This window comes from Pyrus communis, chromosome 1, assembly GCF_041283825.1.
Source record: "Pyrus communis isolate YQ-2024b chromosome 1, ASM4128382v1, whole genome shotgun sequence".
Classification (NCBI taxonomy): domain Eukaryota; kingdom Viridiplantae; phylum Streptophyta; class Magnoliopsida; order Rosales; family Rosaceae; genus Pyrus; species Pyrus communis.
This window is the reverse complement of record NC_142565.1, coordinates 4,486,892-4,511,586: the sequence shown is the minus strand read 5'-3', so window position 1 is coordinate 4,511,586 and position 24,695 is coordinate 4,486,892. Positions and strand designations below refer to the sequence as shown.

At 34.2% G+C, this 24,695-nt stretch overlaps 1 protein-coding gene, 1 long non-coding RNA gene and 1 pseudogene across 4 annotated transcripts; 2 read left to right on the top strand and 1 right to left on the bottom strand.

Annotated features, from left to right (window-relative positions):
• Nucleotides 1–875: 875 nt before the first annotated feature.
• On the top strand, nt 876–8,227 carry LOC148699011 (superoxide dismutase [Mn], mitochondrial-like; annotated as a pseudogene). Its single transcript, XR_015958492.1, has 5 exons — nt 876–890; nt 1,415–1,548; nt 1,657–1,710; nt 7,184–7,264; nt 7,887–8,227. The product of XR_015958492.1 is annotated as a superoxide dismutase [Mn], mitochondrial-like (transcript).
• A 6,759-nt stretch (nt 8,228–14,986) lies between these two features.
• Nucleotides 14,987–21,382, bottom strand: LOC148699010 (uncharacterized). Its single transcript, XR_015962174.1, has 4 exons — nt 21,220–21,382; nt 19,316–19,393; nt 19,099–19,177; nt 14,987–16,551 (listed from the first exon to the last, which is right to left on the bottom strand). It is a non-coding gene; the product is annotated as an uncharacterized LOC148699010 (long non-coding RNA).
• On the top strand, nt 16,001–18,845 carry LOC137720815 (uncharacterized). 2 transcript variants are annotated; one of them, XM_088693538.1, is made up of 6 exons: nt 16,001–16,038; nt 16,200–16,297; nt 16,391–16,612; nt 16,714–17,038; nt 18,131–18,247; nt 18,398–18,845. In XM_088693538.1, the coding sequence occupies exons 2-5, from the start codon at nt 16,206–16,208 to the stop codon at nt 18,236–18,238; spliced, it is 747 nt and encodes a 248-aa protein (XP_088549664.1). In that variant the 5' UTR covers nt 16,001–16,038; nt 16,200–16,205; the 3' UTR covers nt 18,239–18,247; nt 18,398–18,845. The 2 variants fall into 2 exon arrangements, with proteins under 2 accessions (XP_088549664.1, XP_088549663.1); XM_088693537.1 differs by having other exon boundaries at nt 18,131–18,845.
• Nucleotides 21,383–24,695: the final 3,313 nt, after the last annotated feature.

The following is a 24,695-nucleotide window of genomic DNA, read 5'->3' as shown; positions in this document are numbered from 1 at the left end:
GCTATGTCCACGGGGTAGAGGAGTTCTCATTAGTAGTGAGGAGTTTACACAATACATAGGTTTAAGCATAATTATCATGAGTGGGTTCTAATGATGAGTTTAAGTGCAATTAATTGTAGGTGAATGACCCTCTTTTATAGTTGAGGAGAGTCTCCGGCTTTCGTCCACAGTCGATGGGGGACTCTAGGAGTTTTATTCTGACGTTGACACGTGTCGTGATGTGATTAGCCTCCTGGTTGGAGGGAAACTCTTGTGCTTTGGTAGGGGTGCCTCAGCATGAACCCTTTAGTAGGTCCTTGAATGTATGACGTTGACCGGTGCTTGGTAGTTTCGGGATTGGTCGAGTATGGTACAAACATAGTACATGCATGATTAGGGTTCATGACAATATAAGGAGTGTACTTACTTGGAGTGGAAGACAATGAAGCCATGATTTTGTGTTCTCTTCTCTTGGATTCAGAAATAGTATCTCAATACACTCAATATGACTGGTATTCGATATGAGAATAGGAAGTACCCGAGAAGAGAGGCCAAAATCAATCTTATATGCTGCAACTGCATCTCCCTATTAGAGCGGTTGCTGTCAATTTGTTTAGGTTACAACTGCTCTTTATTTGAATTGATAACCACCTTTAGTTTTCCCTCTAATATAGAATTAATCCAGTGTAATTCATATAATTGAGTCCTTATACAATGCAACACTTCCACTTACATAATTACACTATGGTTTACATGACACTCAAATATAAGTCATTCTTACACAAGCTACATGGCACCCAAACGTCAATTTGCACTCTTAATATTGATTTCAACATTTCAAGTATCCGTTATATGTTTGAAAGCCAAACATCTATTTCTCGATTGAAATCTAAAACATGTCCTGGACTTTGGTTATAAATTTTAGGGTTTACCAAATAGATCTTTAGTTGTATTATAAGTGATTTTGATACCACATGAAAAAAGGAATCATAATCGACTAAAAACACTTATCTAGATTACAACCTCCGTTGAGCAATCTTCTGAGTGTCTACATTCTCCTTGTATCGTGACAATTCATAGCATAAACAAATGATATTCTACTCTCTTTCACTCACCTTATCACAACTCTATTCAATGGGGGCTAGCTACAAGGGTTATTTCTATATATCAAGTGAGAGAGTAGGGACCTTGTTATATGGTAAAAGAGGTGGAATCTGAGTAGGGAACTTGCCATCATGTAATTCTATTCGAACAAGACTTTATCACCTAAACTTTAGCATTCATATCTGATTAGGTTTACTAATCGTATCAGGATTGCTTTAGCTATAAATCCTAATAATACACTCCTTATTAGCGTACAAGTATTATTGAAATCAATCCCTGCAATCCTTAATTTGTATGAGACGTTACATACAAATGTGCAACTCTAATATAGACTTGGCAGCAAGGTGGTGGTGAGCCCCGTCATGGTAACCTGGGCTGGGCTATTGACACAAATTTCGGATCTTTTGAAACATTGGTGCAAAAGATCAATGTGGAAGGCGCTGCTTTGCAGGTTCTGGATGGGTGGTAAGCTTTGCATCTTCTTGATTTTACAGCATTTGTTCCATATCATTCAACTAGATGCTTCAATCGATATTCAACCTGTTCACATGCTTGTTTGATCTTTCTTGGCAGTGGCTTGCTCTAGACAAAGAGTTGAAGAAACTTGTGGTTGAAACCCCTGCAAATGAAATAAACCCCAAAATATTCACAGGCACGATGTAGTTTAGACTCCTCATGAACTGTTACTGTTAGTTCCTCACGGAAGGGTATATCTTCTTTCCTGTAATCATGTAGGCTACTGTTGGCTGTTGATTTATGACGGTTAGACTTAATATAAAACTTTAGCTCCAGAATAGAACTCATGTTGAAGATTTGTTGTTTTCTTGTTACCCCATCTCAAGAATTATTCAACATTAAGGACTTTGGGATTTACAAAGGTTTCTGTTCTGGATCGCTTTGTCCAAAGAACTTGGTAGCAGTTGACCGATATCATATGCAGCGCACAGTTATGGTTTTTGTTTCGCCTGAATTTTCTTTAATTTGATTAACTTGTGACAGGATAATAGAACCCCTGTTCTAACCTTGCACCTGTATGCTAGTATTACTCTTGTATTACTTCAACAACATCTTTTACAAATCATGCCCTGCATTTGCACAAGTGTTCAGTATTTATACCGAACTGCAAGCTAAGGCAGTTACAAGATATTTCCCAAATCTTATCTCTAACCACCCAATTATTATTGGTACTAACAATCAACAATTACTAACAGATAGGATACTTAGCACTAACAACCAACAATACTAACAGCATAACAGTATCATAACAGCATCCTATCATTACCCCACCCTAAAAAATGAACCTTGTCCTCAAGGTTGGAATGCAGGAAACCTGTTTACAAATTCTGCATAGTTTTCCCAAGTCGCCTCCTCCTTAGGATGATGCTTCCATTGCACCAAAACCTCTGTCGTGGATGAACTGCCATGACCTGTTAACCTCCTCCGTAATATTGCCAAAGGATAATCCTCCAAGAGTCCGTCCTCTGTAGCTACAGGTAATGGGATTGCAGGAATGATAGCAGAACCCAATTGTTTCTTCAAGCAAGAAACATGGAAAACGGGGTGAAGTTTTGATGTGGCAGGTAAGTCAATTTTATAAGCCACTTGACCAATCTTCTGCAGCACCTTAAAGGGACCATAAAACCGTGGCTGAAGCTTATGAAAGGGATGTGTAGCGAGAGATTGGTGTTGATATGGTACCAATCGTAGAAAAACCATATCGCCAACCTCGAAAGATCGTTCACTGCGATGTTTATCAGCATGCTGTTTCATCCGTACCTGAGCCGAGACAAGATTAGTCTTGAGCTGAGACAAAATTCGTCCCCGTTCTTGCAAGCTTCTGTCAACCAAATCAACTTTAGTCGTTCCCGATTCGTAAGTAGGCACAGCAGGAGGTGGTTGACCATATACAACCTCATAAGGTGTCAGCTTTGATGAAGTATGAAAAGTAGTATTATAGTGCCATTCTGCCCAAGGAAGCCACTGAAGCCACTTTTTTGGTTGATGACTGCAAAAACATCTCAAGTATGTTTCCAAACCCCGATTGGTAACCTCTGTTTGACCGTCGGTTTGGGGATGGTAACTAGAACTGAGACACAATTTGGAACCTTGCAGTGCAAAAAATTCCTTCCAAAAAAAGCTCAAGAAAACAGGGTCTCGGTCACTGACTATTGTGGACGGCATACCATGAAGTTTGAAGATATTATCAACAAACATCTGTGCAACTGAATGTGCAGTATATGGATGAGACAACGGCAGGAAATGAGCATATTTAGAAAGGCGATCGACGACCACAAAAATAATGGTTTTTCCCTTGCAAGGGGGAAGACCCACGATGAAGTCCATTGCTATATCCGTCCACACAGTAGAGGGAATGGGAAGTGGATTAAGTAAACCAGGGGAAGCAAGAGTCTCAGTCTTGTTTTGCTGACAGACCTGACAAGCTGCCACCCACTGCATCATATCCAATTTCATACCTTGCCAATAGAAGGACCTGGAGATCCGCTTATACGTCTTAAGGAAGCCAGAATGTCCGGCCACTGGAGTGCAATGATGCTCATAGAAAATTTTTTCCCGCCAAGAACTCGATGGACTCAATACAACCCTGCCTTTATACTTCAGAAATCCATTATCAAAATGGTACTTAGTTGCGGAAGTGGAAGCACCATCAGAAGACAAGGATAAGTCTTTAATCTTGGCAAGAATCCAAGGGTCTTGTTCTCCATGCCGCCTTATATCATCCAACCAACCCATGTACGGATACGAAATGGCAGACAACTCAACATCAGAATTCATTCGAGAAAGGGCATCAGCAGCAATATTATCACATCCCCGTTTGTATTGTATCTCGTAATCGAACCCAAGAAGTTTAGAAATCCACTTTTGTTGAAAAGGGGTGTGAGCTCTATTTTGTAAAAAGAACTTCAAACTGTGATGATCAGTTTTAATAATAAAGTGTCTGCCTTGAATGTATGACTGCCACTTCTTGATTGCATGCACAATTGCCAACATTTCTCGTTCATAAGTGGACATTGCTTGAGCTCTAGGACCTAATGCTTTGCTTGTAAAAGCAATTGGTTTACCATCCTGATGTAAAATAGCACCGATTCCAGTATTGGAAGCATCAGTTTCTATTGTAAATTCTTTGGAGAAATCTGGTAAAGCAAGAACTTGGGGAGACACCATAATATCCTTGAGAGCTTTGAAAGCCATAGTAGCCTCATCAGTCCGCTGGAAGGCATCCTTTTTTGTAAGAACTGTCAGGGGTCCACAAATCTGCCCATAGTTCGGAATAAACTTGCGATAATATCCCGTAAGGCCAAGAAATCCCCGTAAAGCCTTAACAGAGTGAGGAAGAGGCCAATCCTGTATAGATTTCAGTTTAGAGGGGTCTGCAGCCACCCCTTGCCTGGACACCACATGGCCTAATTATTCAATTTGGGACTTACCAAAATCACACTTGGTTTTCTTGACAAATAACTGATGGTCTTGGAGGACATTGAAGACCAGGGACAAATGGTGAAGATGGGATTCCCAAGAAGCACTGTACACTAAAATATCGTCGAAGAAAACCAAAACAAACTTCCTCAAATAGGGTCTGAAAATCTCATTCATCAAACTTTGGAAAGTAGCTGGGGCATTTGTAAGCCCAAATGGCATTACTAAAAATTCATAATGACCATCATGTGTGCGAAATGCTGTCTTCTCAATGTCACTAGGATGTACTTTGATATGATGGTAACCAGCTCGCAAATCCAACTTCGAAAAAAATTGAGCACCAAATAACTTATCCAACAATTCATCAATTAATGGTATTGGATACTTGTCCTTGATTGTTAACAAATTAAGAGCTCTATAATCCATGCACATCCTCCAGCTATTATCTTTCTTTTTAACTAGCAAAACAGGTGAAGAAAATGGGCTGTTGCTAGCTCGGATAAAACCCGAGTCTAATAATTCCTGGACACATTTCTCAATCTCAGATTTTTGTAAAGGACCATACCTATAAGGCCTTGCACTTGGAGGCTTGCTGCCTTCCAAAAGAGGGATTCTATGGTCATGAGAACGGGAAGGAGGCAGTGTGGTTGGTGCTTGGAATACAGAAGCAAACTGAGATAATAGACTATCCAACTCGGTTGTTTGAAGAACAGTGAGATCCCCAACAATAGCAACCTGAGTCTCGGGCGCAATGAAGAAAAGAACTACACCAAAAGGACCTTGAGACAGCAATTTCTCCACTTAACAAGTTGAAATGGGCAGTGGTGAAGGGGGAGGAGAACTACAAAGACAATAGTGCTTCCTACCCAATGTAAATTCCATCTTTAGTTTGTCAAAATCCCAAAGAATAGGACCCAAAGTTCGCAACCATTGAGCTCCTAAAACCACATCACAACCACCCAATTGTAGTACATAGAAATCAGAAATATACTCATATTGTTGAATCTGCAACTTAATCTGAGAACAACAACCCTTACTGGAAATGGTTCCCCCATTTGCAATCATTACCTCAAAAGAATTATTAGAGTCAACCTTCCAACCCAATTGTTTGGCAGTAGACAAGCTAATGAAGTTATGTGAGCTACCCGAATCCAACAACACAACAACTGGACAATTTTTTATGAACCCAGAAACCTTCATAGTTTGAATATGTTGAGGAGCTGATGAACCAAAAACTGCACAAGCTGTAATTTCAATTTGTTGATCATCTTGACCCTCACCACTTATATCCTCAATCCTATCAGCAGAAAGGTCTAATAGTAGTAATTGCTGAGTAGCACAAACATGACCCCGAACCCATTTCTCTGGACAAGAATAACACAACCCCTTTTTCCTACGATCTTGAAGTTCTTCAAATGACAGTTTCCTCACATTACTAGCCCTAGATGTGCTAGAAGAAGAATTATTACCAGAGAACAGAGGCACAGATTTTGAAGTTGTAACATTACTGAAAGAAGACGCAGAATTTCTAGAGAAATTTCGACCCTTGGTATCTGAGAGTTTGATGTCCAATTGGAAAGCCAGAGCAATTGCTTCATGTACATCAGATGGCCGAAGCAATTTGACATCGTGACGCAACTCCGGTATCAGCCCTCCAATGAAACAACTGCGTAGCATTACGGGACCAATCTCCGTAGTCCGATTCGCTAACCGACGAAACTCAGAGACGTACTCCTTAAGAGAACCCAACTGCTTCAATTGAACTAGGGCTTCGGTAAAATCCTCGAATTCAGAGGGCCCAAATTCTTTACAGAAGACATGAACAAAATCTTTCCAATTTGGATAATTCTTGATGCAGTTCCGCCATTGAAACCATTGTAAAGCTTCATTGTCCATATGGAAGGAAGCCATTCGTACCTTTTGTTTATCGTCGACAGTGAAGTAATCGAAATAGTGCTCTGCCCGGTAAACCCATGCCAAAGGATCATCGTCGTCCGAGAAGCGAGGAAACTCAAGCTTGATCAATGGCGGCCGTGGTTGAAATGACGAATCTTGACGGAAAAAACGCTGACCCATATGATCAATTGGATCCGAGAAGGTTTCTTCAGAACTACCCATGGGATTTGAAGAATTTCCATGGTCCCCAGGGCCACGAAGAGGACGATCAGTACCCGCCAAATGAAATTCCAAGGCTGCAAATCGCGACTCCATGGATGCGATTACAGTGGACAAGTTCTGCATTGTCGACCCGATCGTCGCGACGGAAGATTGGATTTCTTGAACCGAACCTTCAAGAGCTGCTACTCGTGTATCCATGGTTTTGGCACGCGTTGTTGCTCGCGTCATACAAGAAGGGAAACGTGGAGGATTGTTACTGGCTGATACCAATAATAGAACCCCTGTTCTAACCTTGCACCTGTATGCTAGTATTACTCTTGTATTACTTCAACAACATCTTTTACAAATCATGCCCTGCATTTGCACAAGTGTTCAGTATTTATACCGAACTGCAAGCTAAGGCAGTTACAAGATATTTCCCAAATCTTATCTCTAACCACCCAATTATTATTGGTACTAACAATCAACAATTACTAACAGATAGGATACTTAGCACTAACAACCAACAATACTAACAGCATAACAGCATCATAACAGCATCCTATCACAGGACCCATTGGTTACTAAGGGAGCATCTTTGGTTCCATTGCTTGGTATTGACGTTTGGGAGCATGCGTACTACTTGCAGGTAAATTTGAGCAAAGTCAATTTGCATCATCTATATTTTCCTAATAGGTATATCCTTCACTTATTTTCACATATCAGTTTGTAAGTGCAGTATATAAGAGTCAATACATATTGATACACTCTCTTAATTGCCTAATTGGTGAGCCTTGGAAGTCTAAGATATTGTTTATTTTGTGGAGTACAAGTGGATTGGGTAGGAGGGTTCTTAAAACTGTCTTTGTGAAGGACAAATCAGTTTTTTCTCCTTGGAGTTGAATTGTTTACGAGGGATAGGTCTTTCCGTGCGATGAAAAGTTTATAGTTAGACTTTCGTTCAGACACTAGCGAAGTGACACCGATTCTGTTTTCCTATTATGTTTGGTGTCTGTACACAGCCTCCATCTTTTTCTGTCAGTACTTGAATTAGCATCTGAAATGCCACGGAGACCTCAAACAAGCTCATCGTTTATTCAATTTAAAACTGTCATCACTTTTTACCAAGTCAAATGATGATTTTTTGTAGAATACACGTCAGTGGTGTTTGCTCTTGTTAGCTGTCTATATTTTTAGTTTCTTGCTATCCTTTTCGTGTATCATGCGATATGAAAGTTTGAATTAAGACACATCTGTTTTTCGAGTTGCAGTACAAGAATGTGAGACCAGATTATCTGAAGAACATATGGAAAGTCATCAGCTGGAAGTATGCCAATTAAGTGTACGAGAAAGAAAGCCCTTGAGCTAAATCAGGTGGCGGCATTTGCAGCTGGTTGAGTTCATGAAAACAAAACGACCAACGTGACAAATGAGGACGCTTATTTAATCACGGATACATCTCATCCCATGTATGAAAACCAGATTAGTGTATGAGTTTATGTACTTATTTAATCACCTTTTTTCTTAAGTTCCGGTATTTTGATGGTTTGATACAATAAGCTACATCATTGGAGCTTTTGTCTATTTTTCTGGCTGAAATTTGCTTCTTCTTGTGTTTGAGGGATTTGCAGTTATTTTTTGTTGGTGTTTCAATTTGTGGCCCACGCGTTTTATTTCATCAGTTACGTGCAAACAAATGAAACTGATGAAGTTGTTGCTATTGAATAATTAAATAGAAATTTTGGTGCTTTTTTTTTTTTTTTTTTGGGGTGCATTTGAAACAATTGCAATTGTATATTCTGTTTTTAAGGGTAGGGTCATGGACGGAGCCACCTTGAGTTCAAAGGGGGCGGATGCCTTCACTCAGGTTTTTTTGTGTGAAAAAATGTACTCTTTCAGTTATTTGTGCTATTAGTATTAACTCTTCTATTGATATTTTCATCGTTGAAAGAGCAATTTCGGCCATGAAAATTTTGAAGATCGATTGTGAAATTATATGGAAGATCAATGGATGAATGATAACATGAATATTTTTATAAAGAGAGATATTTGATGGTATTGGTAATGAGATTGTCATATAACGCTTACAAAATATAAAAACACATTGATGGATATTTGTATGAAAAACTTAAGGATTAATATATAAGTGTTCGTTTAATATATTCTTGAACTTTTTAATTTGTGACTTTGTTATTTGAAAATACTCCTATGCATGCAGATTTCTGACTTCATTCCTGGGTAGGGTGAGGAGTTATTGTTGGTGATTCCACATATTATAGCTTTCGATTTGTCGTTCAACTTTAATGAGCATGGAAGCATAATTCAACGAGTAAGCAGGAGATAAAATTTGGGTCCTTTAGCAATTCAAACAGGTCGCATTGGTAAATCCCACCACTAAATGTTCTTTTTGAAGGAAAATTACGGAGGATATCTACATACTCATTTTTACTTTTTGTATATTTTTTTAATTTTTGATCGTCGGATCGGATGAATTAAGGACATAAATTAACAAGGAGTGAGTGGATAGCACACTCCTTGTTAACCTGTGAATTTCAAGATCTCATTATAGGAAAACTAGTAAAAAGAACTTTAAAACTTTGAATTTTAATTAGAAGTCATCTAATAACCTTATTTAATGATAAGGACGAGAGGAAAAAAAAAATCCTAACTAAAAGCCATGCAAAACCAATCCTTAAATGGGGATACAAGTAAAGAAAAAAACTATTAGATCGTAGTACTAAGTGACTTCTTTAATGTTTACTTTATTTTACCTCACTAATAATTTAATGTTTTCTTTATTTTACCTGACTAATAATTATAGTCATTTAGTTCATAAAGAGTGATGGACGGTTCTGATGGGACCCCATATTCATCCATCCATCCATCTAACGGGACAAATATTTGTGTTTACATAAAGTTTACATGAATGCACTACCTTAATTACAAATATTTGTGTTTTCATTTCCTAAGTCCCTTTCAATTATGATGGACCGAATATATATTCATTATTTTCAATATTATTAAAGGATTTTTGAGTTCATTGCATTCAAATATTATTGTGGATATCATGCTACAAATGGTACTTGTAAAAGCGAAAAACCATCATACTTTACAAATATAAATATTTTCTTATCGTAAACATTTTGTGAACCCACGAATTTACATCTTGCATTCTATGCTAAATTATGTTGGACAAGGGGAGAATTCTAATTTGCTCTAATGTAAAGAAAATCTCTGCATTTTTTTGTAGGGAAGAAATAGTGACGCTATAAAAAAAAAAAAACCATCCCCGCATTTGACTACTGAACATTGATTATTTCTGAAATTGAACATTGGTACTACACTATTTCTAAAACTAAATACTGACTATTTCTAAAAATTGAACATAGGGTACTATCACTGTTTCTTAAACTAAACAATAGTATTATCACTATTTCTAAAACTGAATATGGGAATTACACTATTTTTGAAACTGAACACGGTTACTATTTCTGAAACTGAACACAATGTGTGCGCCTTCCATGCGCTTTTGGTTGAGTTTTTTTTCTTTTCTTTCTTTTGTGCTTATCATTAAATAAACTTGTTAGATGACTTTTAGTTAAAATTCAAATTTTTGAAATCATTTTCATTAATTTTTCTAAAAATATTTTGTGTTCATTTCTAGAAATAATCATTGTTCAATTCTAAAAATGGTCAGTGTTCATGTGACATGACACAAACATAATAATTTATCCAAACTAAAGTTAAAACTACTATTTCAAAATTAAAATTAGCACTGCTTTTAAAGTTGAAAAATAAAAAATTTCTTCATATTTGGTCTTGTGATATTATTATTTAGTTTGTTCTAAAAAAATAATGAAACAATGTTCAAATAAACAAACAATAAAATTAAAAAAAATAAAATTAAAAAATTAAAAAAAAATATATATATATATATTGTTTATGAAGCGAGAGTAGAATGACATGAGGGTGTGAGAATAGTTGAAAGGAGATATAAGAGATAAAGAACTCGTTTGAATGTGCTTTTAAAATGACTGAAAGCGCTTTTGGTGAAAATATTTTTGGAACCAATCCTTAGTAAAAATGCAAGTAAATCTTGAAAAAACACTTAAAGTGCTTCCCAGAAGAAGCATATAACTGGTGCTTTTTGCAGAAAGCACTTAAAGTGCTTTTGGAACCCTAAAACATTTTCTATAAAAACGCTTTTAGCCATTTTAAAAGAACATCCAAACGAGTCCAAAGTTGATGTAGAGGAGTGAGGAGGAAAAAAAGTGGAGAGAGAAAATTGATATGAACATGTGAAAAAGGAGAGGGAAAGAGAAAATTGATATGAACATGTGAAAGAGGGGAGAGAGAGAGAGAGAGAGAGAGAGAGAGAGGAATATAGGTAAATAATAAGATTGGTACTAGGGGTGGGTTTAGTTTCAATCGGTTTGGTTTTTTGCCGAAACTGAAACCAAATCGAAATTTTGGTTCGGTTCAATTCAATTCATTTTTTTCGGTTTTTATTCGGTTCGATTTTTTTTCGGCTTGGTTTCGGTTTGCTTCAGTTTTTTTTATTTTTTATAAAACCTATTTTTTAAATTTTTTTTGAAAATTGGTCTATGCTCTACAACTTTGCTTCCAGTTTTTTCATTTCAAAGAAAGTAAAGGAAGAAAAAAAAAGAGAAAGAGAAAGAAGATATAGGGAGGGTCGGGTGGGGAGAAAAAAAAGGAAGAAAGAAGAGGGTCGGGTGGGGAGAAGAAAATGGAAGAAAGAAGAGGATTGGTGGGGGGAGAATAAAAAGGACTTGGATTATAGGTTAATGGTTGGCCTAAAATAAAATCTTAAAATTGGGCTTGGAATATAAACACTCAAATATTAAATAAATGTATAAAATTAATTATATTTAATTCAGTTTGGTTCGGTTTTTGAATCATCAAAACCGAACCAATAACTTTTAGTTCAGTTCGGTTTTCTTAATTCGGTTCTTTTTTTTTTTTTTTGGTATTTGATTCGATTTTTTCAACCCACTCCTAATTGGTACGGGTAGAGCGAGGGAGCGAGGAAGAGAGAGAGAGAGTGATGTGACGCATGATACTGTGCATAAATTTTAGTTAGTTTTATTTATTTATTTATTTATTTATTTATATTAAATTATTTTGTCATTTTATTAAAGTTTAAGTCTTTTTTATTAAAATTTAAGTCATTTTCATTAAATAAAATTATTAAAATTTAAGTCATTTTCATTAAATAAATGCCCTTTGCATTTAAATTTTAGGTTTTCAAATTTCCCCTGTAGGGAAGTTAACAAAGATTTGCATGCGTGGTGGCAAACACTTGTCGTTAATTTACATGACCTAATAGTACTAATAGCAGCATATAAAGCTGTTAGAGAGCAATGACAATATTATTGGTGCAAAAATTCTTCATCCTTCTGTCTCCAATTTGAACAGGTGTCCATCCCGCTGTTCTTCATTGGCGTTGATTACAAATTACATTAAATTGTCTTCGTTCTCGTTGATTACGAATTACATTAATGAAATATTGTTACATTCCTATTACGAGACGCCAAGAGAATATGGTTCAATTATGCACGCATTTGTAATGCAATTTTATTGTATGTTATATACAAAGTAATTGAATCCTTTAACTTCTGAGTCTGGGGAGAGATTGAGATTCTTAATAGATGAAAGCAAGTCTGAAGGGACTTGCTTTTTTCAGAGGTGTCTTTAAAAGACTTGCCCGATTAGAAAAGGAAGGGATAACTCATGGAATATTGTATCCTTCACAAAGAAGTATTTACAAAGGGTCAAAAGTGACAATATTCAATGAGCTAAAGAAAATGATATTAGCCAGGAAAGCTTTAAGGTGCAGATAAACGTGTTGGCATCAGAAACTTTTGACTGCCCTGGAGCACCGCGTACTTCAGAGTGTAATGACTTCCTCAGACAGATAAGGAATGATCGAAACGGGTAAGAACCATAAATGAACAAACTTTGTTTTATTTTTGTTATTGTTTAATAGTATTTTAATTAGGGTGATTTTGTATAAAATCAATAAAAAGTTACAATATTAACAATATATCAACAATATTTATATTAATAAACAAGTCAATGATGTATTGTGATACTTAAATGCATTTAAAATAAACAAAAATTACAAAATCTACCACTATAGCTGTCATTTACTTCAACTCACATCTCATTTCTCATATTTTATTTCATTTTTTTATATTTTGGAATAGATGAATATGGATTCAGACACTTTGTTGCAAGTCGGTTTCCTGATTTTGTTTTAAAATAATAAAAAAATGTATGAAGTTACAATTGCACCTAAATCTGAGGAGGTAAAATGTAACTTACATTTTGGCCGAATCAATGCTTAATCATCGATGACTTACAATTGAAATAATAAAAAAATATATATATGAGGATGAAATGTTTTAAAAATGTATGAAGTTACCATTGCACCCAAATCTGAAGAGATGAAATGTAATTACCCTTTAATATTTGTGTAGTAAATAAATTAAGTTTGGAGTGTAGAATGAGATTTTTGAAGAGCCAATAATAATTCCCTTAATGCAATTGTACTTAAATATTCAACCTTGGTATTACACATTATAAGATCAGGGTTTTTGAACTTTAGCCCTTAAAAGATTGAAATTTAATAAAAATCTAATGTTAAATTAAATATTGATTATATTCCCTAGATGTGTACTTTAATTCATATTTATATTTTATTATCTAATGTGTTTTATTCAATGTTCCCCATTAAATATTTTAATTTATTAATATCCACATTTGAATTTATTAATTTTATTTAACTTTCTTCAATTATGTTTTATAAATGTGCCTAAATGAGAAAATATTAAACAGCATTGACACATAAGAAAAATATGTAAATACATAAGTGTATCGAAAATATAATAAAATGAATTGATGTATCTAAATTTCTGTATTGAAATATATTATGTTGAATTAATATACCTACATTTTTTGTACTTAGTGGGAAAAAATTTTGTTGTTGTTGTTGTTGTAATATACCTATATTTAATTCAAACACTGCAATGCAGTGTCCGTTTCCTAATTCTGTTTTTATGCAGTATATGATTTGGGCTTCAATTAAAACATGTCGAAATCCAATCTGTCTTTCTTCCTCCATCCCAAAAAATCAACTTGCACGTTCCAAAAACAAGACCCAAATTGAAAATAAACTAATTTCAATTTTTCCATTCTTTCTCCATCTGTATGTGAATTCAAACAACAATACCCTCCCTTCTTGATCTCTCATTGCTATCATGAACTCGAATGACAACCGCTTGTCCAGCCAAGAATTGATGAGATTAAGCATGGATTAATGAAATTCAGTGGTAGATTGATGTGATGTAACAGTTGATCGACAAATTTAGTGACGGCGATGAGATTTTCGTGCCCACTACTACAACCGAAGAGATTTTTATTGCTAGGCTTCCAATTGTGGATTCATGGCAATTATTTTAAGCAACAAGCATTAATCGTGGAAAGGGGAAAGGAGAACAAGTCTTAGTCATGGTTATTCTTGTTGGTCAAAAAGAAAAATTTACCACAGTGGTGGAAAGGTGTTGTGTTATTGCATGACGGCGTGGGTTCGAACCCTATCGGTGACTAATCTGACATCTAACTTACTAACGCTATCGCTCGACTAAAAAACATAAAAAAAGATTGGTATGTTATCCATATATAGTGAGAATCATTAGCTCTTGATCCAGGTTGTCGGAACTCCTAGCTATGTGTCCTGACCTTCTTGCTGATATACCTTATGGTTCAAAATCAGATATTTGTAAGTTTTGTAACTCTTAATCTGTTTCTGTTGTGTGTGTCTGTTTCTTGTTAAAGAAAATGTTTTATGTTCTTCCACATTTATACTGTCGGTGGATGCCCTTCTTTGCATTGCAAGTCCATCCAAGGTGCTCTATAAAATGTACAATTCCGTGGAGAACAAGTCTCTGTGGTCAAAAGGAGCGTAGAATATAAATACGTGTAAAGATTTGTAAAGAATGTTGTGTTATTCGAGATGTGTGACCGACGCCATTTCATGTAAACTGTAATTGCCGCAAGGAAGCCATCGTATTTAAAAAGATCTTTGTCGCCTTGTTTGGATCTGGAATTTACATTTCGGCACAATCAACGTTTAATCCATTGATGACTTGCAATTGAAATAGGGATGTGATATCCACACACCTTTTTTTACTTTTCACACATCCTTTTAATTTCGATCATCGGATCGGATGAATTGAATAAGATCAAAGGACATAAATTAATAAGAGGTGTGTGAGAAGTAAAAAGGGGTGTGAAAAGTAAAAAGAGATGTGCATGGCTAGCACACCCCTTGAAATAATAACAAAATATATAGGGTTAAAATGTTTTAAAAATGTATAAGGTTACAATTGCATCCAAATCCAATGAGATAAAATGTAATTACCCCTTAATATTTGTGTAGTAAGTAAATATTCATCTAACCATTATTAATGCAATTGTACGTAAATATTCAACATTGGTATTACACATTATAAGATCAAAACAAGGGGTTTTTGAACTTCAGCACTTAAAAAGACTGAAATTTAATAAAAAAAAATCTAGTGTTAGATTACATATTGATTATAGTCCATAGATGTGTACTTTAGTTCATATTCATATTCTATTTTTATTTTATTATCTAATGTGTTTTATTCAATGTTCCCCATTAAATATTTTAATTTATTAATGTATTTTATTTAACTTTCTTCAATTATATTTTATAAATGTGCCTAAATGAGAAAATATTAAACAATAGTGACACATAAGAAAATATTTATTGATTCATCCATGAGAGAGAGAGAGAGAGAGAGAGAGAGAGAGAGAGAGAGAGAGAGAGAGAGAGAGATTTGAGTTATCTTCACGCGCATAAAAGGAGCATTTTTGGGAGAGATGATCATGGGAAATGGATCATAAATGGATCCATTATGTGGGGATTCTAGAGATCATTGCATTTCAGCCGTTTATCGTGTATCGTGTGGTCAGAAATTATTTAATTTTTATTATTTGAAATTAAACACAAATAGTAACTGACGAAAACTAGCCGCACAATATAAAATGAACGGTTGAGATGTGGGAATCACTAGCATAAGGATCCATTTCCATGATCATGAACTTTTTTATGATTTAATTTGGGATAAAAGGGTAATTTCATAACTATTTGTATGGGCTTGAAACTCAAGTAACATTCCTGATGAAGATAAGAATATTTAAAGAGTAAAGTTTTTATTGACCTTTTACTAAATTTACTTAATTAAAACATTAAAATATAATTAATAAATGAGGTGCATAACGTATTTATAAAAGGCTTTCTGATGAACAAGGGGCTCTTGCCTCTTGCCTCTTGGTTGATAAATTTAATCAACTCTCTGCGCGCGAGATCACTCAGTATGCATTATATACATTTTGTCACAGTTATATTAGTATTTTTATGTGATTGACCACATCCTGTTTATTCTTCTTCATGTTCAAACACCAGTCTCCATTGCTCAGTAGTTTTAGTTTACATGAAATGAAGTAACGGTGGATGTTGTGCTTTGATTTCACAGCAGGATATGCTGTCTTTACACTCTATTCTACAGAGAGATGGTCTGATATCTATATGGGATGGCGATCGTCTCAGTGATAGGTACCGGAACATAACCAGGCAAGTGATTCAAGCACTAATTTGACATCTTAATTAGATTATGATTATTGTATAGGTAATGAATATCATCTAATTGTTATTTTTATTCTCTAGGCTTGTTTTACAAGAATTGTACGGACGTGACAATGATCGTGGCTCCTTGAATCCGAAACGTATCTTTCTAACAAACGGAGAACCAAAGGTAAAATCTTCACCAAATTCGCCAAAGACATTCCGAGAAGAATTCATCGGTTTAATTGTCCACATGCTCCGCCCTAGCAATAACCCGGAAAAATCAGAGCTAAAACATTTCATCAAGATGGCCGAGAACATGAAGTAAGGATTTAGTTTATTAGTATTTACGAAATTTTTAAATATCTTTCTTTTCTTAATAGTAGTAATGACTTCATTTATTTTTTCTTCAATTAAAAAAACAGGATAGCATTCGAAAAGTTGTTCCATCATCCTCTGCTTCAATCAACTACCGAACGAATTCGTTTTCCAACCCGAGCTATGCTCAAGTTTAAATATAACAGAAGGGAAAATTGGGAACAAGAGTATGAAAGGTTCAACAAAACAGCGGTTAACTTTGATTTACAGATCCAAAAATCTATTTATCAAGACGCCTTCAAGTCGCTGCTTAATCATGAGCAGAAACCTGGAACGGGATACAAAAATACCGTTGTGGGTGTCTTGCGTTTCTCAAAGAATGCTGCTAATCACATCAATCAGCATTTAAAAAAACCCGGCAAAAACAGCATGGTATGCTTCTGTTCTGCTTGTCAAGGTGTATAACTGATTAATACTACTAATACTAGAAAAGTAGAAATTAAGTGATCTAAATCATATGTTATAAATTTTTTTGTTTTTATATTAGGGGTCTTTAACTTTAATTCTTGAAAAAAATTGAAATTAAAAAAAAACCTGGCTTTAGATTACTTATTGATTACAGTCCTTTGATGTGTTCTTAATTCAAATTATTTAATGTGTATTTCATTCAATGTCTCCCATTAAAATATTTGAATTTGTTAATATACACATTTTAATTTATTTATTTATTTTATCAAAAAAGGTTTTTTTTAATTTATTAATTTTATTTAACATTCTTCAAACTTGAAAGACTCAATTAATGTAACTAAATGTTAGTACCAAAATGTATCATCTTGAATTAATATACCTAAATATTTGTACCAAAATGTTGTATTGAAATGTATACATCGAAATGTATTATATTGAATTAGTGTATCTAAATGTGTGTACCAAAATTGATGTACTAAAATATATTAAATGAATTAATGCACCTAAATGTGTTGTACCAAAATTGATGTAGTAAAATATATTAAATGAATTAATGTACCTAAATGAAGAAGACAAAGTATATTGAAATATATTGTATAACAAAAATTAGTTTATCTAAATGTTTACAACAAAATATATTATGATGAATGAAATGAAAATAATAATTATAATGAAATATAATTAATACATTAAAATTAGGAATAATAAAAGAAATAATTTTTTAAGTACATCGATATTTTTACACTAAAAGGAGGAGCAGTTCGGTTAAGCCACACAATGGGCAACCTAATTTAATATCGAATTCGCTATTCAGGAGATTCGAACCTAAGATCTCTCACTTCCAAGTGAAGAGGAATACCACCAAACCGTAATATCGAGTGACAAAAGAGAAATAATTAAAACAACATAATATAATTAATAAATGAGGTGATTAATGTGTCAAGGTATTAAAATTAAATTTTGATCTTAATCATAGTTTTAGTCTAAAAGTTTTCTTGGCAAGGATTAGAATAAAGTTTCCTATTTATATTATCATATTATTTGATTTGTATGCAGACTGAAAAGGAAATCGAGAACGAGCTGACCAAAATGTTTCCAACTCGACTGATCGACTTGTACGAGTTTCTAGTTAGCACGAATACTAGCATGGATTTTCTTGACTGAAATACTGAGGTAATATCTCGTATATGTCTATGCAGATTAACACCGATTGCATAGGTTTTTTTTATTGATATCTTTTATTATTTTATTGATACAATAAATAGAGATTAAAAATAGTTTTTTATTTATTTAATGATATCGATTATTATTTTATTGATACAGTAAATAAGAAGACGAAGAAGAAGAGGGCTCTTATTGGGTGTTATCATTTGCTAGCTTCAACGCCATCTGAACCTAGTTTTCATGGAGTAACGTTCACTAAAGTCAGTAATATTGGATGTATTACTTGTTAAGATAAGTTGTTCTTAATTAATCAATACTTATGTCTATTGCATAGTGATAGCATCGAGATGCTTAATCAAGGTTTTTTACCTCGGCCAACTTTCTTCCCGGCAACTTGCAGCGGTGGTTGCAGCAGAGGATACAGTGGATCCGGTTGTTTTTGGTTTTCTTTTTGTATGGGCTTCTTTTGGTTTGTTTGGTTGCCCCACTGCTGTTTGTTTGTGTTTTTTTTTGTTTTTGGGCATGTGTTATAAATTTTGTTGTTAGTAATGAAAGTCACCTTTGATAAAAAAAATTAAAAAAAGTAAAATATAGGCTGTTTTTTTTTTTTTTTTTTTTTTTTTTTTTGAGTGAGTTTAGTTATCTAATCAGAGAATTCTGGGCCTCCACTTCAAATGCTTGCCTAAGCCCTCAAATTCTGTAGGTCGGGACCCTCAAATTCTCAAGGCCGAGCCCGTATCATACTACTCAGGGTGTGTTGTGTTTCTATTGGAATTTTGGACAGAAAAGTAGAACAAGGAATGAATCAATGAGCACCTTAAAGCGAGATAAAAAATAAAAAAAATAAAAAAAAGCCTTACCCGATGGTGGCTCACGATTCCTTCCGTTGGTGCGAGATCGAGCCCTCATATAGCATTCCATGGCGGATTGGTCTTGCAACTGGTGAAATTCAAGTAAAAAACAGAACTTGCATCGGATGATGATTTACAATTGGAGTACATATTATATAAAGAGCATTTCAGACAAGACACGGGACTTTATGCCCAATTCAGATGCATAATTATGTGCAATTTTCACCTTGTTAATATTACTTAACTTCCCGGCTGCTTTCGAGATGCTGATGAGTGCATACAAATTTGGCGTAATTCCTTCTTTCTGCATTTTTGTTAGAATAGAATTGATTAATTCAGACACGTCTCTCTATAATTGTAGCATGTATTATAAGAATGTTATTCTCAATTGTAATTAGTATAGGATTCTTACGTAAATAAAAAATCATATATATAGTAAGATTTTTCACATATCAGTGCAAAGAATCATAATACTACTGCATGTTAGTTTCCTACCTTTGAAGATAGCAAACACTCATACCCAATCAAACAAACAAACTTAATTTTGGTGCACTAACTGTATAAACTTAAAAAGTAGATAACAAAAAAAACATCCAATATGTTTCGAACTCAAAACCTTTGAAAATAGGAAACATTAGTAATATTTTAATTTTATAGATAATAAATTTGAAAAATAATAAATAATAAAGAAAATACAACATTAAAATAATGAAGATCCTCAATTTAAATAAACAAAAATCTACATCTACAATAACAATAAAAATTTAAAAAAAAATATTACTAGTAATTTCCAACCGAAATGCCAATTTATATGTAACATGATATGAAAAGACAGTGGAGGGCCTAAAAACCAAGCTCACTCGTGTACATAATATCGTTTCATCCAAAAAAAAAAAAACAAAAAAGGAGATCCCGCAAAGGTATCAGACGTAACGCCTCCTACAACAAGCTCCATTTTCCCCAATTCAACGCAATCCCAGAATAAGCAAATTTATCCCACCATATCGCAAAAGAACTTAAACCCATCAAGGAACAAACCGCTCTCTGTCACCGTCAAATATTTTCCTCTGCGGCATTTCATCACGACGACCTGTGCCGAAATCCGAGCATATCGAATAGGCACGAGCTACATGGTTCAACACCTCCAGCAAGTTCTGGTCCGAAGGCTCGGATTTTAACGCCGACCCATGAACAGATTTCACATCTACCACACAACCCATGTCGTCGCAACCATGCAAGATAATTGCTAAAAAAGTTTTGAAAAATGAAGCCAACTCCTTTGATTTGCTGGATACTTTTTCTAACAAACTCCTTTTACGAAAGAAGCCAGAAAACTTCCTATAAAACTCCTCTTTCAAGAAGCCAACTATAAAACTCATCTTCATCTTTCAAGGCAAGAAAATGGCAAAAAGGGAAAAAACTAAAGAAAAAAAATAATAATAATCTTTAAACCGACAAAATTTAGGGATAGGCATATCTGATAAGCATCTTTGATCCGGCATTGATGAACCATTCAATCCAAAAATACTCCACCTCTCAATTTCTCATACTACAAGAACCAGACTAAAAGCTCCACAAATGGCAAAACCAAAGAAAACCCATATCAAATTAGATGAAGATTCACTTAATTAGAACCCAGAAAGGCAGGAAGCTCAAATACCCATGAATAAAGCAAGCTTTTTATCCAAAAATAAAAGTTTTGAAGGAGTCTGCAGTAAAAGGACCAAGTTCTTGGTGATGGCGATGAAGAAAACCCAAAAGGCAGTGATAAGAATTTGTGAAATCAATCCAAAGAGAAAGAAGTAGGAGAAGAAGCAATACCTTCACTTGGGAGAAGCTGGCCAGAGAAGGGTTGGGGAAAGAAGCCATGCTTTCAGTTTTAGCGTATTTTGAGAACCGACTAAATAGTAAATAATACCGAGGTTTTGGAGCGGAAAAGTTAAACGGAGCCGTATAAATAGGCTTGCCCTAATAAATTATCCGGTGGCTATTAACATATACTAGCATCAAACACCGAAGTCGTATAAAACTCATCTTCATCTTGAATTCAACGCAAGCACGGAGGTTGAAAATATATATGTATTAAACAATAAAAGATAAAACTCCTTTCAGTTGGAGAAGAAGCAATACTTTCAGTTGGAGAGACGATGGCCGCACGGGCAGATCTCCAGAGAAGGGTTGGGGAAAGAAGCAATGCTTTCAGTTTTAGCGTATTTTGTTAACCAATGGCTATTTAATACGTAACAACACCAAACACCGGAGTCTTGTAAAACTCATCTTCATCTTGAATTCAAGGCAAGCACGGAGGTAGAAAATATAGTATGTATTAAAAAATAAAGGGTTTTTATTATAAATTATCTTTGTAATTGAAATGTAATCCTTGAAATGGACGTTTTATTATAAATAAAGGTGTCGCAAATTAATATGATCATTTCGTCACAATTCTGTTAAGTGCTGATGTGACACATAAATGTGCCCCATAAGATTTACGGGTTTTTATTACAAATGCTACATGAAATTGACCCACACCATGAAAATGGTCATTGAAATTGAAAATCAATCAATATAGTCCTTGAAAATAGGTGTTGCAAATCAACATGGTCATTGTGCTCCAATTATATATATATATATATATATATATATATATATATATATGTACACACATATATAAAAATTATTATGTGTTGATGTGGGTTTAATAATTAATTAAAAAATTTGTCTAAATATTTTTTTTCCACAATATTTTTTTTTCTTCTTATAGTAGGGCCTACTCCGAAGAGGTATCCCTTTAATAAATTCTCAAAGGTACAAGACTTAACCAAGGTCTAAGAGAGGGTTTGGAAATAATTTTCAACCAACAATAGACGTGCCTCGATTAGAACCTTATTATCTTAAGGTAGATCTCTCTGTTCTCTACGTCAGCAGACCACCAGGAAAGCACCCAACAAGCTATCCAAGATTAAGGTTGTGAAGATGTTGATCGTCTAAATATTAACGGTGATGTCACAGAAGTCGTTGCCAATCCAAGTTGTCACTAAATGTGATCTCGATCTAGGTCCAATTCGGTGAAGGATGTCAAAGTGTGTAAAGATGGGTGTATTAAGATTTTTTTTAGAGAATAGACATGGAAGGCTACCATAGATGGAGGTAGAGGAATGTGAACTGGGATTGGGATGATTGCGGGACTAGGGTTTTGGATTGACAATCTTTTTATTAATTATTATAGAAAAATTTTGAGTAACATATTTATATGTCACATCAACACATAATAATTTTTTTTTATAAAACCAAAAGAAACGGGCAATAATCTGAGGATATACGAGAAAAAGTCTTAGATTCAGAAGAAGCCCATGAGTCCACATTTCAACATTTCAACCATTTCAACCATGGTAGGAAAGTGACTTTTTTATTAAAGCCAGCCCCTTCGGTTTTTTTTTTTTTGGGTTAACGCCAACTCCTTCGATTTCGCATCTACTTTATGACAATGTAATCATATCCCATCTCTTTTACTCAAGCAAATTCTACTTTATTAAAGCCAAATGCTCTATGAGAGTGGCGTAAAGTCGTACCACTACTACTTTATTAAAAATTCCACTCTTACTAAAAAAAGATTAAGATTCTCTTCCTTCTTATTTCCATCCTTTTCCATTTTCTTCTCTTATGCTTTCTATTTTATTTTTTTTTAATAAAAAATTAATATATAATATTAACATGACTTTCCATTTTCTTCTCTTATGCTTTCTATTTTATTTTTTTTTAATAAAAAATTAATATATAATATTAACATGACTTAACTGTAATCGTTTAAATAAGAGAATAAAGAAGGAAAGAAAAAAAAAAAGGAAGAGAATCATTTCCCCATTAAAAAAGCCAACTTCTTTAATTTCAGATCTACTTTATGACAATGTAGTCATATCACATCTCCTTTTATTAAAGAAAATTCTCCTTTATTAAAAGCAAATACTTTTTGGTGGTGGGGTGAAGTCGTATAACATCTACGAATGCTCGATTACAATTTTCCCCTCAACAAAGTTTGGATTTTATAATTTCTTACACGATATGTTAACACGATATGTAAACAACATAAAAATAATGAGTTTCAGATCAACACGATAACTAATCGGATTGTTATCGGGTTACACGATAAGAACCCGTTAAACGGATCCTTAACAAGTTTATACAAGAGTGACACGCAAATAACTCGTTTCGAAACGTTAAGAAAAAAAGTTATTTTGATAGTTTTAATTTTTTAAACTACTAAAAAAAAACTTACTATAAAATACAATAGGCATAATGTACATGTATATATTGTATATTAAAATAATTAATATTCTATATAAATTTAAAAATTTTAAGTTTTATTTATTTTTATGATATATTATTGGCAAAGAGTGGGATTAGAAAAATTATAAAACATATTAAAAACAAAAATATCAAGTAATTTAAAAATACTAAACACATTAAAATAATATATAATAATTCATTTACAAGTCCGAAAAATGTGAAAAAATATGCAAACCATACAAAGCCTTATGAATAGTATTTTTAAGGTAGTTCAAAATAAACCAATATTATTTCCCTTGGTGATTGATGAAATTGAAGGGTTTTATTGTAAAAAACGTCTAAGGTTTTTCTCAAACTTGAAACGCAGTTCCTTTCATTTTGCATATCCTTGAACATTTGATATTTTGTGGTAATGTACAAATGTTGTTTTTATGTTTTGAAGTAATATTTATGGGACAACGTGATATACATATGCAAATTTAATATTATGTTTTCAATTTTTTTGGGGTCAAATTATGTTTTTCATTTTCATTATTTATTGATTTAAGATATATTTCCTTAACGAGTAACGGGTCGGGTAATATTACCTGATAATATTAACGCGTCGATTCCGGGTCGGGTCATATTACCCGTTTACTTTAATGGGTGTTACACGACAAGACACGACACGACACGACCCGTTATGATATCGGGTATGTCACAAAAACGACACGAACATGAAAAACACGACACGAATGTCAGGTCTAACAAAATCATCAACTCTCTTTCTTATGTAAAGGAATATTACAGGGATGGATTTGTCAAATCAAACTCTCTAGGACTTGTGATGCCATGTACATTTTCTCACATATACTTTTTCCCATTTTGTGGATGTCAACTATGCCAGTGCTGTCAATGCAAAATTTTGCCTTCATTTAATTAACGAAACTACACCTGCAAAACAACTAGCACCTTTGATCAAAGACCAAAAGTCTCACATGCCCATGATAAGTTGGGGGTTGGTCAAATGACCTCTAATGCTTAAGTCAAAAACTTTGAGAGAATGAATGTTTGGCTTCTATTAGGGTAAAAGTCTTCTTCTTTGACTCCTTCAGTACTTGCACAATGCATCGTTGAGATATGGGTTGGTCAGACTTGATTTCTCCGACTCCTCCTCCTAGAATACGGAATAAGATCTTTTGATACTTGACGGATGTTATGGCATACAGCTTTATCAGCCAAGGTCGCCCTAGAACCCCATTGTGGTGGTGTTCGGTGGTTGCAAGGTTACTCTTCTTGCCATCGCATTGAGCATCATGGATAGTCGTGGTAGGGCTACATTG